At 34.1% G+C, this 11,504-nt stretch overlaps 1 protein-coding gene across 3 annotated transcripts; it reads left to right on the top strand.

The window, feature by feature from the left end:
- Window positions 1–2,161: 2,161 nt before the first annotated feature.
- LOC129889291 (NADP-dependent malic enzyme-like) lies at window positions 2,162–9,096 on the top strand. Of its 3 annotated transcripts, none has more exons than XM_055964536.1 (20): window positions 2,162–2,385; window positions 2,552–2,751; window positions 3,121–3,241; window positions 3,335–3,409; window positions 3,902–4,053; window positions 4,171–4,276; window positions 4,424–4,489; window positions 5,786–5,881; window positions 6,002–6,073; window positions 6,163–6,246; window positions 6,390–6,488; window positions 7,160–7,207; window positions 7,290–7,343; window positions 7,480–7,578; window positions 7,675–7,764; window positions 7,891–7,968; window positions 8,098–8,172; window positions 8,248–8,338; window positions 8,524–8,652; window positions 8,753–9,096. In XM_055964536.1, the coding sequence occupies exons 1-20, from the start codon at window positions 2,356–2,358 to the stop codon at window positions 8,839–8,841; spliced, it is 1,854 nt and encodes a 617-aa protein (XP_055820511.1). In that variant the 5' UTR covers window positions 2,162–2,355; the 3' UTR covers window positions 8,842–9,096. The 3 variants fall into 3 exon arrangements, with proteins under 3 accessions (XP_055820511.1, XP_055820513.1, XP_055820512.1); XM_055964538.1 differs by having other exon boundaries at window positions 2,163–2,385; window positions 2,536–2,751; XM_055964537.1 differs by having other exon boundaries at window positions 2,163–2,458; window positions 2,536–2,751.
- Window positions 9,097–11,504: the final 2,408 nt, after the last annotated feature.

Raw genomic sequence — 11,504 nt, 5'->3', positions numbered from 1 at the left:
CTAGTTATGTTTTCCCATCAAAAAATACTTATAGACTTAATATAATTTTGAATATAGTTACACAATCTATCATAAGGAGTGCTGCTGTGCATCTGCCCCCTACCTATTTGTAGATAATTACTACTCCCTCCGTCTCATTTTAATTGTCATGTTGTACTTTTTAAAAGTCAATTTGACTATTTTTTAAAGTTACATTATATTACTTTAACTCAATATTATAAAGTAAAAATAATTAGATATTCAAAAATTATATGAAAAGTGCTATAAGTTACAATTTTTTTCATATCAATATAATAAAAAAAATATATCTCAAAATGTTAGTCAAAGTTCATATAATTTGACATTTAAAAAGAAAACCATGACAACTAAAATGGAAGTGGACTATTCAAAACAGTGGACTTGCTAATAAAAATGGTGCGCTAATTTCAAATAGTGATATTATACCAAACTGAACTTATTAATTGGTAGGTTAAGTTTAAGTATTGATGGAGAAAATTAAGAAAGCTCTACTTTTATTTATTGCGCATTTACAAGACAACAACAAACATAATATAATAATGAAAACAAAAGTTAGGATGCCATGCATACTGATTAGGTTCACAAGTAGATATAGGCGCATAAAAGATCACTTCAATAATCTTTCGACTAGTGTGTTTACGAAAAATTGAAGGAAAAAATTGATTAAATTTAATTTGATATTGATTTTAAATAAAAAGTAACTGAACTAGATTGACTATATAAATATCCATCTAAAAGTTTAATATAGGAAAATGAACTATTGTAGTCTTACTATGACAAGAAAGCAATTATTGTAATTTTATTCGAACGGAAAATCAAACTTACACTACCATAACAGAAGGTGATATTGTCCGAATAAGAAGAAAAAAGAAGAAATTTCAAAACCAAAGTGAGCCTCTCGTTATTAGTTTTTGCATCTTCATTTTAACAAGAAGGGAAAAAGGTTAAAGAATATTCCTAACCTATTGAAAATGACTAAAAATATCCGTTTTTTTACCTTTTGATCCAAGAATATTTCTAACCTATTGAAAATGGTTCAAAAATACACATTTTCCATCTTTTAGGGTAAAAATAGCCCCATCTTTATTTTTGGTTCAAAGATATCTCTCATTTCATCTTTTGGTCTAAAATTACTCTCAAACCAAAATTAATTGAATTAAATTCTTTTACTAATTAATTAATTTTTTATTTATTCAAATTCTTAATATTAGCTCATCCCAATATATCTAAGTCTAACGTAAAATAAAATAAAAAAATTATTGTGTAAAAATGAAGAATAAAAATTCTTACTCATATTATTAAAATAACACAATAAAATTTTATAAATAAACAAAAGCAAAAAAAAAAAAGACAAGACACTATTTTCTCATCTCCAAAAAGCAAAAATTCATGAAAAAGGGTTTGTACACCAAGACAACCTTTAGAGCATTGTGACTAATGTAAAACGACATCTTATTTTTTTTAATCTAACTTTGAATATAAATATCCTTCGTCCTAAAAAATTCAAAATTAAACCTTCACCTCTCTTTTCCTCTCTCAAATCAATTCAAATGTTAAACTCAAAGTGATTTCGAAAACAACCCAATTTGCCAAATTGGGTTTGGAGAGGGGGGAATCAAATTGTAGGAGAAAAATAATTTTTCAACAGGTAATAAATGCTGAAAGATGAACGAAAATCAGTATTGAAGAAAACTTACAATTTCAAAAATTTTATTGCGTTATTTTAATAATAAGAATAAGAATTTTATTCTTCATATTTACAAAATAAGTTCTTTATTTTATTTTTTAGACTTGAATATTTTGAGGAGGGCTAATATTAAAAATTTGAATAAATAATTTTTTTTATAACAAATAAGAAAATTAACTAATTAGTAAAAAAATTCAATTCAATTAAATTTGGTTTGAGAGTATTTAGACCAAAGGAGGGGCACTTTTGAGCCAAAAAAAAGATGAAGAGTATTTTTAAAATAAAAGGTGGAAGCAAGATATTTTTGAATAATTTCTAATAGGTTAAGAATATTCTTAAATTAAAATGCGAAAAAGAAATATTTTTGAGCCATTTTGAACGGGTGAAGGACATTCTTGATCTTTTCAACAATATAGATAGATTTTCTAGCTTTATAATTTTTTTTTCCTAGTTATGGAAACTAATATTTGGAAAAAGGAAAAAAGAAAAGAAAAGAAAGCGATAAGAGCGATATAGGAATGTAAAATATGCCAAGAAAATTGGACTGTTTCAACTACCTGCATTTGTTTGTGTAATGTAACGCGTAAATCTCCGTCTCCGTCTCTTTGTATGCTGAGATAACAACACCTGTACTTAATTCCTCTCTTACCATGTTCTCGTTCAACAAACCCAATTTCCTGGTACCATTTTTTTACTTTCACACTTCATTGAAAAGTAGCATTTTGAATTTTGTTGTTTCTTGGGTTATAAAAGGTGGGTTGTTCTGTTCTTGGTAGTAAAACCACAAGAAACTTGTAGTTTTTGGTTTATTTATTTATTTGTTGTTTCAGTTTGTTTCATTAACAGAGAAAGGCATTGGTGTTGGGCCAAAGAAGAGGAGGAGGAGGAACAAAGATGGAGAGCACATTGAAGGAATTATCAAATGGTGAGTCTGTGCTTGACATAAAAGATAAATGTGGTGTTGGAGGTGGTGTTGAGGATATGTACGGTGAAGATAGAGCCACTGAAGATCAGACTATTACCCCATGGACTTTTTCTGTTGCTAGGTAATCTCCCTTCTATTCATTCTTCATTTTATGGATTTTGTTGATTATGTAATTTTTGGAAACCCCTTGCCTACCACAACACGAGTCCTGTGTGGTTTGCCTGCTATTGTACTAGACCCTCAGTGCACCCAAAGGGTAGCGACTGCGGTTTCCCTTGGTAACAAACTAAAGAAGAAGTAGAAATGTAGGTGGACCTAATGTGTAGTTGGGAATTGTGTTATTACCCTCTTTGCTTTCTTTTTTTTGGATCATCTGAGTTTTATTCAGTTTTTTGTAATGCATCAGTTGGAGTTACAAATTTAATGAGTATTGAAAATAGTTTGTGTTAGTGATGATTAGTCATTGTTGACTCATCTTTATTGATTTCAGTGGATATAGTTTGTTACGTGATCCACATTATAACAAAGGACTTGCCTTCACTGAGGCGGAGAGAGATGCTCACTATCTGCGTGGCCTTTTACCTCCCAATGTTTCAAGCCAACAACTTCAGGTCATTTCATAATCCTTGATATAATCTTTGAGTTCCTTTCTTTCCATTTCCACTCATAATTAAGACTTTTAAACCTTTTTCATCAAATATCAGGAGAAGAAAGTGATTCACAATCTCCGCCAGTATCAAGTTCCATTGCAAAGATACATGGCCATGATGGATCTTCAGGTAGTTTACCTCTCAGTCTTCTGGTTCATTTTATTAACTTAATAAGAGATTAGAGGTAGGATCTTTTGGTAAGTTTGTGTGGCATTAGGTGTAAAATCTTGGATTTATTCTTCAAATGATGTTTGTATGGAAGTAACGTACCTTATGTATTATCTGGTGTCAATGGAAGGCCACGCAGTTCAAAAATCTGACAAGTTAGCATGGCTATATCATATATGGTCCAGAATTTGTTTAGTTTCTCGTTCTCCTTTTTCATTTTAATATGTATTTTTGCCCTTTTTCTTCCCTCTAGAGAGAATGTTTCAAGCTATCATTTTGACAAATTGAACATATAAAATGATTTATCAGTATCTAAGGGAATAGTATCCCATCAAAACACAAATTGGCTGTTCCAAGTTTTTTTGTGATGAATCAACTCTGCCACCAACTAGTAGGTGATTCCGTGTCTATGATGCTTAAATTCTGCTAATAACTTATTTTTCCAATGCTCAGGAAAGAAATGAAAGGTTATTTTACAAGCTTCTCATCGATAATGTTGAAGAACTATTGCCAGTTGTTTATACCCCAACAGTTGGTGAGGCGTGCCAGAAGTATGGAAGCATTTTCAGGCGTCCTCAGGGTCTCTTTATCAGCTTAAAGGAAAAGTAATTTCCTTTCTTTCTGGTCATCCATGTGGTGGAACTTTTTGCTGTTTGGTTTAATTGTACAGCAGATGCTCTTCTGCTCCAAAGATAATGTAATCTTTAAACTGAAACTTTCAGGGGAAAGATTCTTGAGGTATTGAAAAACTGGCCTGAGAAGAGTATCCAAGTCATTGTTGTTACTGATGGAGAGCGGATATTAGGACTTGGTGATCTTGGCTGTCAGGTAAATCTGCCAAATTTGACTGGCTTTTAGATTATTGCCTAATAGTATGTTATTTGAACAACCAGATGGAACTAACAAGATTGTCTCTACTTGTACACAGTACCAGATGGGAAATATTATTGACCAAAAGTTCCAAAATTGTTTCAGGGCATGGGTATTCCGGTTGGAAAGCTCTCTCTTTATACTGCTCTTGGAGGAGTTCGTCCCTCAGTAGTAAGCACTGCTCCAACTTTCTTTCCTTGTACATTTGATCATTCTCAAACTGATCCTCTCTTGCGCCTTTCTATGCTTTTTTGTTTCCTTTAGCACAAAGAGCTTATAAAGGACACCAATCCGCTAGAACTAAAAAAACATTAGTTGCCAAGTTGCTACTTAGTTATTTGAAGTAAAATAACATACTATAGATTAGTAAATTTCTGCTTTGAAACTTCATTTTTTTTTCTTTTATTTTGGACTGTCATCGATGACAGTTTTATTAACGTATTTAATTGCTTTTTGCTAATATAATCTTGTTACAGTGACTTATTTCTTTATTCATTTCTTCAATATTGGCACCAGTCCTGAGGAATTTTTTGTATGCCACTGATTATTTCGACTTCAACTTGAAATAGAGAATTTGAAGTTTGAAAAACTATTTTGAGGAGTGTTTAAGGTGAAATAATGGTTCCATTCACAAAACTTCTATTCTTTTTCCAAGAGAAATTCACGTCTAAAACATAAGTTCAACTTCCAAATATCCTTTTTCAACTTCAACTTCAGATACCCTTTTTTTTTTTGAACTTCAACCAAATATTGTTCAAATGGCTACTTCAAATTTATTATGATATTTTTACCTTGGTTTCCTCAAATTTCTCATCATATTAGTTTTATGTTATTATAGCTAGCACTACCAATTATATTTTTTATTCACTATCACTATTGTTAAGAAATGAACCTTGGACATAACTCAAACCCAAAAGTTAGCGGATGAGGCTCTTTCCCAAGACCGTATAAGGAGACAATAACCAATTGCCTCCACCAATATGAGACACTTAACACCTGCAAAGCGGCTTCTCGCTTATCCCCATTTTCAAATGAGGAGATCCGACGTCAAGTGCAGGAATTGCTGTAACCTGTGGCTGGATTGAATCTTTCGCGATGGAAATTCCGTGTACGCCCATAATTGGACATATGGAGCGTGGACAACATAACATGGATACTCAATATTTATAAAAATCAAGAATAGGAATAAGTTTGGCTTTGGTACCATGTTAAGAAAATGGACCTTGGGCCTAACTCAACCCCAAAATACTAACTCATGAGGTTAGATTTGCCCAGATATATAAGGAAACACAAACCAGTTCCTCCACCAATGTGGGATACTTAACAACTCTTATCAGTTTATTACTACCATCGTACATTCTTTTTGTTATAAGAAGAAATCAGTACGGTGACTTAATTTTTTACTACGTTATATCGATTTTCTTTATTCACTGTGCCAGAAATTCACAATTATTTTTTCTCCTTCAGTGTCTGCCTATAACCATTGATGTTGGCACGAACAATCAGCGATTACTGGATGACGAGTTCTACATTGGACTCAAGCAGAAAAGAGCTACGGGGCAGGTTTGGTGACCTTTTTCATTCTTTTACTTTGTGTTGTCAGACTACAGATGAAAATAATGCAGTTCCCTAAATCTGCCTTTCGGGAAGCTGAAGTTGCATTCATGTTTTTTGCTCTTAAAGGAATATGCTGAACTTCTGGAGGAGTTCATGTCTGCAGTTAAGCAAAACTATGGAGAGAAAGTCCTCATTCAGGTATATGACTAACTATTACGAAGCACCAATCTGAAGAATCTTTTAGTTCAGTTCCTTTATGTCCTAAAGTTGCCTGATAATTTTTTCAGTTTGAAGATTTTGCAAACCACAATGCATTTGATCTTCTTGCGAAGTATCGCACGACACATCTTGTATTCAATGACGATATCCAGGTAGATGTTGTGAGAATACCTGTCAACTTGAAGCTTTTGCCTTCACTTTGAGTGGATTAATAATCTTCATACTGTTTTTTCTGTCAACTTGAAACTTTTACTTCATTTTGAGTGGATTAATAATTTTTGTACTGGTTTTACAGGGCACAGCATCTGTGGTTCTGGCTGGGCTTATCGCATCTCTAAAGCTACTTGGTGGAACACTTGCTGACCACACCTTTTTATTCTTAGGTGCTGGAGAGGTGAGATTCGTCAACTATTGCCCCTTCACATTTTTTGGGTTGTATGATTGCTCTCCAAGAGTTTCATATTATGTACTGATACTGTGTGTTGGTTTGGACTAGAATAATAGGCATATTTTGTGCTACTTAAAACAGTTCGTTTATGACATCTTTGCTCTGCAAGAGCTTCTTCAGCTTCTAACAGTCCGATAAGATTGGACTTGTGCTTTTATTTGAGGTGAAGCAAGGGTTCAGTAAATTTAATCTTGTACTCACTTATTCAGTGCAGTTACTCCATACACATTTTAAGTTGTGTATTAAAGTAGAAAATTAATTTGCTAATGCCACAAATTAAAGTTTCTACCTTTATATAATCACTTTTACCAGTCACAGAATGTCTGTTTCATTTCTTTGCAATCTAGAAGCTTTGGCAATCTATTGGCAATGGCCTGAGATGAAAGGAGGCACAACCTCCCCATTATGAAACAAGGCCATTAGTGCTACTAGTCTATCTGCTAAAAGAACTTTTTTCGTGGATTAGCTAGACCATGTGGATGCCTTTAACAAAATGGCCATATACATTGGAAACTTTTTATTTGTCATCAAAATACAGATCAACATATCAATAGAGCACACTCTGTCTCAATACTAGGGATTTTATTTTTAACTATCTTGTCTTTGTCTTCCTGAAGGCTGGAACTGGTATTGCTGAGCTCATAGCACTTGAGATAAACAAAAAGGTGCTAACTACTTTCCATCTGTTCCTTTCCCTTTTTTTCTTGTTTGGAGCTTCTTCACTCACATTTCAAATTCGCCTTTCAGACTAGTGTTCCATTAGAAGAGGCTCGAAAGAAGATTTGGCTGGTTGATTCTAAGGTACTAGCGTCATGATCTGAAATTCCAAGTTCAATGCTACAGACAAGATATTGATCTTTGCCTACATGCTGGACTTTCATTTATGTAATTACCAGCATCTCCTTACCCAGTTAAAACAGTTCTTAATTTATTACAGGGACTGATTGTAAGTTCTCGTGTGGAGTCCCTTCAGCACTTCAAAAAGCCATGGGCTCATGATCACGAACCTGTTAAGGAACTTATAGATGCCGTGAAGGTGTGAAAATCACATCTTTTTTTTAATGCTTGATGTGACTGGAAGAAGATGATGGCAAAACACATTCCTTATGTCACTTAATTCTCCATTTTTCAGGCAATAAAACCAACTGTTCTAATAGGAACTTCCGGAGTTGGAAAAACATTTACGAAGGAAGTTGTTGAGGCTATGGCTTCTCTCAATCCGGTGGGTCTTCTCTCTCACTCATACATGCACATGATATAAATGAAAACAGGCATGCATAGATAATGCGACGCAACCTCTATGATCATAGTCTACCATGAAATTTCTAATTTTGGCACATATGAACAGAAACCTCTTATTATGGCTCTGTCAAATCCAACATCACAAGCTGAATGTACTGCTGAGGAAGCATACACATGGAGTAAGGTAAATTCTGTTCGAGAAGTTACATTGCCTAGAGTTTTCTAACATATGCCTACCTCAAGCCACAAATTTTGTATGTACGATTACTAAGCCTGTTGTGTCTTACTGTCTTTCCCTTTTTGCCCCCTACAGGGTCATGCAATCTTTGCTAGTGGAAGCCCATTTGACCCTGTTGAGTTTGAGGGACAGACTTTTGTGTCTGGGCAGGTGCTGCTCTTCTCCAATAGCAATTGACTGCTTTTTAGTAATAAATTGGATACTTACTCTTCTTTTGCTTTATAGGCAAATAACGCCTACATATTCCCTGGATTTGGTTTGGGGATTATCATGTCTGGCACAATTCGGGTGCATGATGATATGCTACTAGCAGCCTGTAAGTACATCAAAGTCATCAAGAACTTGTGTATTCTTCAAGTCTGATTTAGTAGGACTAAGATCAAAACTAGCATTGAAAGTAGGTCCCTCTAGTTTGATGCTTATTTAATGGGATGCTAACAAAAGAGGGAAAAAACTCTTCGTGTATGTCATTTGACTTCAATTATTTCTTTCATTAAACAGCGGAAGCTTTGGCATCTGAGGTGACTGAGGACGACTATTTAAAGGGACGGATCTACCCACCATTTACTAACATCAGAAAAATATCAGCCCATATAGCAGCCGAAGTAGCTGCTAAGGCATATGAACTTGGTGAGTTCTCCAAATTTTAAAGTGATTTGAAAAATCATTAGACACCAAGTTCGAACTTGCTGATGATGAATCTTTTAACTTACACCACCCACTTTTTCAGGTCTGGCAACGCGTCTCCCTCGTCCTAGCGATCTCGTTAAGTATGCTGAGAGCTGTATGTACACTCCACTCTACCGCAGCTACCGCTAGACTGGGAGTTTTGGCTGACATTTGATTAATCCCATTTCCGGCTACATTAGGAGCTTTGAGTTTTAGGTTCATTCATAGATTTAGATGAAATATTTTGTGTGCTACTTCCTATATCTAGTAGAGTCGTTCATGTTTGTTATTCTTAAGAGTGAGAAGGATGAGATTTCCCGTTCTTACTCTTATTTTTCTCTCCTCATTGAACATTGTTGGCCAGTTCATATTATATATTAATACAAGCAGAAGTATTTTTCCGGATCTGCTCTTCCAGAAAAGCTTATTCTTATGACTGAATTTATGTTTATGCCTCGTTGGATCTTTTATCTGACAAAGATAGGATGAAGAACGAAGTGGTAAGAGAAAGAAGGTGTGAAGACCATAAAGAAAACATAGCCACCTTGTCTAGGAAATAGTAACGACAAAATAGTGTGATAACTGAAACATAATAAACACAATGATGATAGAAATCAAAAGCGATGCACTACAAGAATAAGACTAGTACTATGGCAAACAACATTCCACTACCTACTAACCTTCTACTCTAATTCGTGACCTCCACACCTCTTCGTGTTTGCATTTACTAATAATTTGTCTGGTTTCTATCAATAGCTTTGTCAATAGATATGCATTTTCTCTTAATTTATTATCTTCTGAATATAGGATTCCCTCTTGTTTAGTTCTGCGAAATAGTTTGTTTTCTGTTCTTGTTAGGTAGATTTCCTTCCACTGCATAGTCGCGCTAGCAGGTACTACGAGCCCTCTGTCCCAAGCATCTAACCAACTCGCGTGGTTCACTGGTTCCACCGAAAACTTCTCTCACGAGGTATGGTATGGAGCTTCTGACTTCCTTGTCATGCCCTTTGGCGCCAGAAACCTTTTGTAGGCTAATGAATCAGCTTTGGTTTGGAGCTATTCCCATTAAGCTGCTTTCTCCTCGCCTTATCGATATAGCGCATCTTACAGGGCACCTTTCATCAAGTAAAGGTTCGTGATAATATTCAATAAGACCATTTTTTGAGAGAAAAAAACTGAATTTTCTATCGTAATTTTTCCATCTGGGCCCCTGTAAACAACAAATTTTCGAGCCGAGAAAAATAAATAATCAAGACCGAAAAATTGGAGTAACAAAGTGTAATATTTGATTTCAAAATGTAGTGCGTATTACAATCTCTATGATAATCCTCTGATTTTTTAAATAATATGAAATATCTTGAATTTGATTTAGAGTCAAGGGCTTGAACAACTTGATCTTGAATATTCATCTTCAAATTTAGATTTGAATTATTCGTCACGAACACTTGTACTGTTATGACGAGTAATAAATATGAACAAGTAACTTGATCTCGAACTTTTTGATATTTGCCTTCGTTCTTGATCTTGAACTTGAACTTGAACTTGAATTTGATTACTTGAACTTTGTAGCTTTGTAGAGAATTTGTGGTCTTTGATCCACGAGCTCTCTTCTTGCTTCTTGTTCTTCAAAAAAAAAAAACCTCTGAGAATAATGAAGACCCCTATTTATAGTTGTAGGGAGTGGTATGAGGGTGTGATTTGATTGGTTGGTTTGGATTGACCAATCAGATTTCTTTGGTGAAGAGCTTTAATTTAATTGGTTAGAACATGTCACATATATACACTTGGCATTATTCTAGTGACTCGTTTAATTTGACTTAGATTGCCACATAATTTTGACACGTGGCATAATTTTAGTGGCTTATTTAATTTGACTTGGATTGCCACATAATTTTGGCACATGACCTGATTCTAATGACTCATTTAATTTGACTTGGATTGCCATATAACTTTGACACGTGGTGTGCTTTTAGTGGCTCATTTAATTTGACTTGGATTGCCACCTAACTTTGACACATGGTGTGCTTTTAGTGGCTCATTTAATTTGACTTGGATTGTCACCTAACTTTGACACATGGTGTGCTTTTAGTGGCGCATTTAATTTGACTTGAATTGTCACCTAACTTTGACACATGGTGTGCTTTTAGTGGATTATTTATTTGACTTGGATTGTTACATCATTTGGACTATTTTCTTGAATTTAATATAGTCTAAATTAATTTACGGATTTAAATCCAATATAATTCTAATGTTTACAAATGCCCCTACTTCAAATCTTGTCGAAGTATTTTATACCAAGACTAGGCTTGAAGTATTAATTAAACAATAATAGTATGTCGTGCAATTTAATATGCACCATGAACATATTAAATTAATACGTTCCTCCGATTGGAGTGACATAGTTGGAGTAAATAATGAGACTCCAATTGGAGTATATATATATATATATATTATTATTATTATTATTATTATTTGAGCCATTTTTTTCATTTTTTATTTTTTTTTGCAAATGCCTACCATTTATTCTGTCTTCTAAATCCAATTGGGATTCCGAAAGGACACACTCCTTTTAGAATATGGATAGCCCAAATTTTCACAATTTCACAACCAATTAGGATTTGGAGAGAATAAATTTGTATCATTCTACTAGAATCCTAACCCAAAAAGTAATTATAATTACTTTGGCAGAAGGACTCCATCACCATCACTACTTGTCTATAAATAGACTCTCTCCTTTTATTTATTTTTATCATTGACATTGACAATTTTGATGCTCCTTTTTGCATATCCTCTTGAGTTCATCAATATACGAG

Source organism: Solanum dulcamara, chromosome 5 (assembly GCF_947179165.1).
Source record: "Solanum dulcamara chromosome 5, daSolDulc1.2, whole genome shotgun sequence".
Taxonomy (NCBI): Eukaryota; Viridiplantae; Streptophyta; class Magnoliopsida; order Solanales; family Solanaceae; genus Solanum; species Solanum dulcamara.
Note: the sequence above shows the minus strand (reverse complement) of the source record. Positions and strands in the feature narration are given on the sequence as shown.

Bases quoted from the DNA above. Each gene is read 5' to 3' on its own strand.
- LOC129889291 (XM_055964536.1), top strand. From the start codon at position 2,356: ATGTTCTCGTTCAACAAACCCAATTTCCTG. The intron at 7,208-7,289 runs GTGCTAACTACT...TTCGCCTTTCAG, and splicing joins CACTTGAGATAAACAAAAAG to ACTAGTGTTCCATTAGAAGA. The intron at 8,339-8,523 runs GTAAGTACATCA...TTCATTAAACAG, and splicing joins TGATATGCTACTAGCAGCCT to CGGAAGCTTTGGCATCTGAG.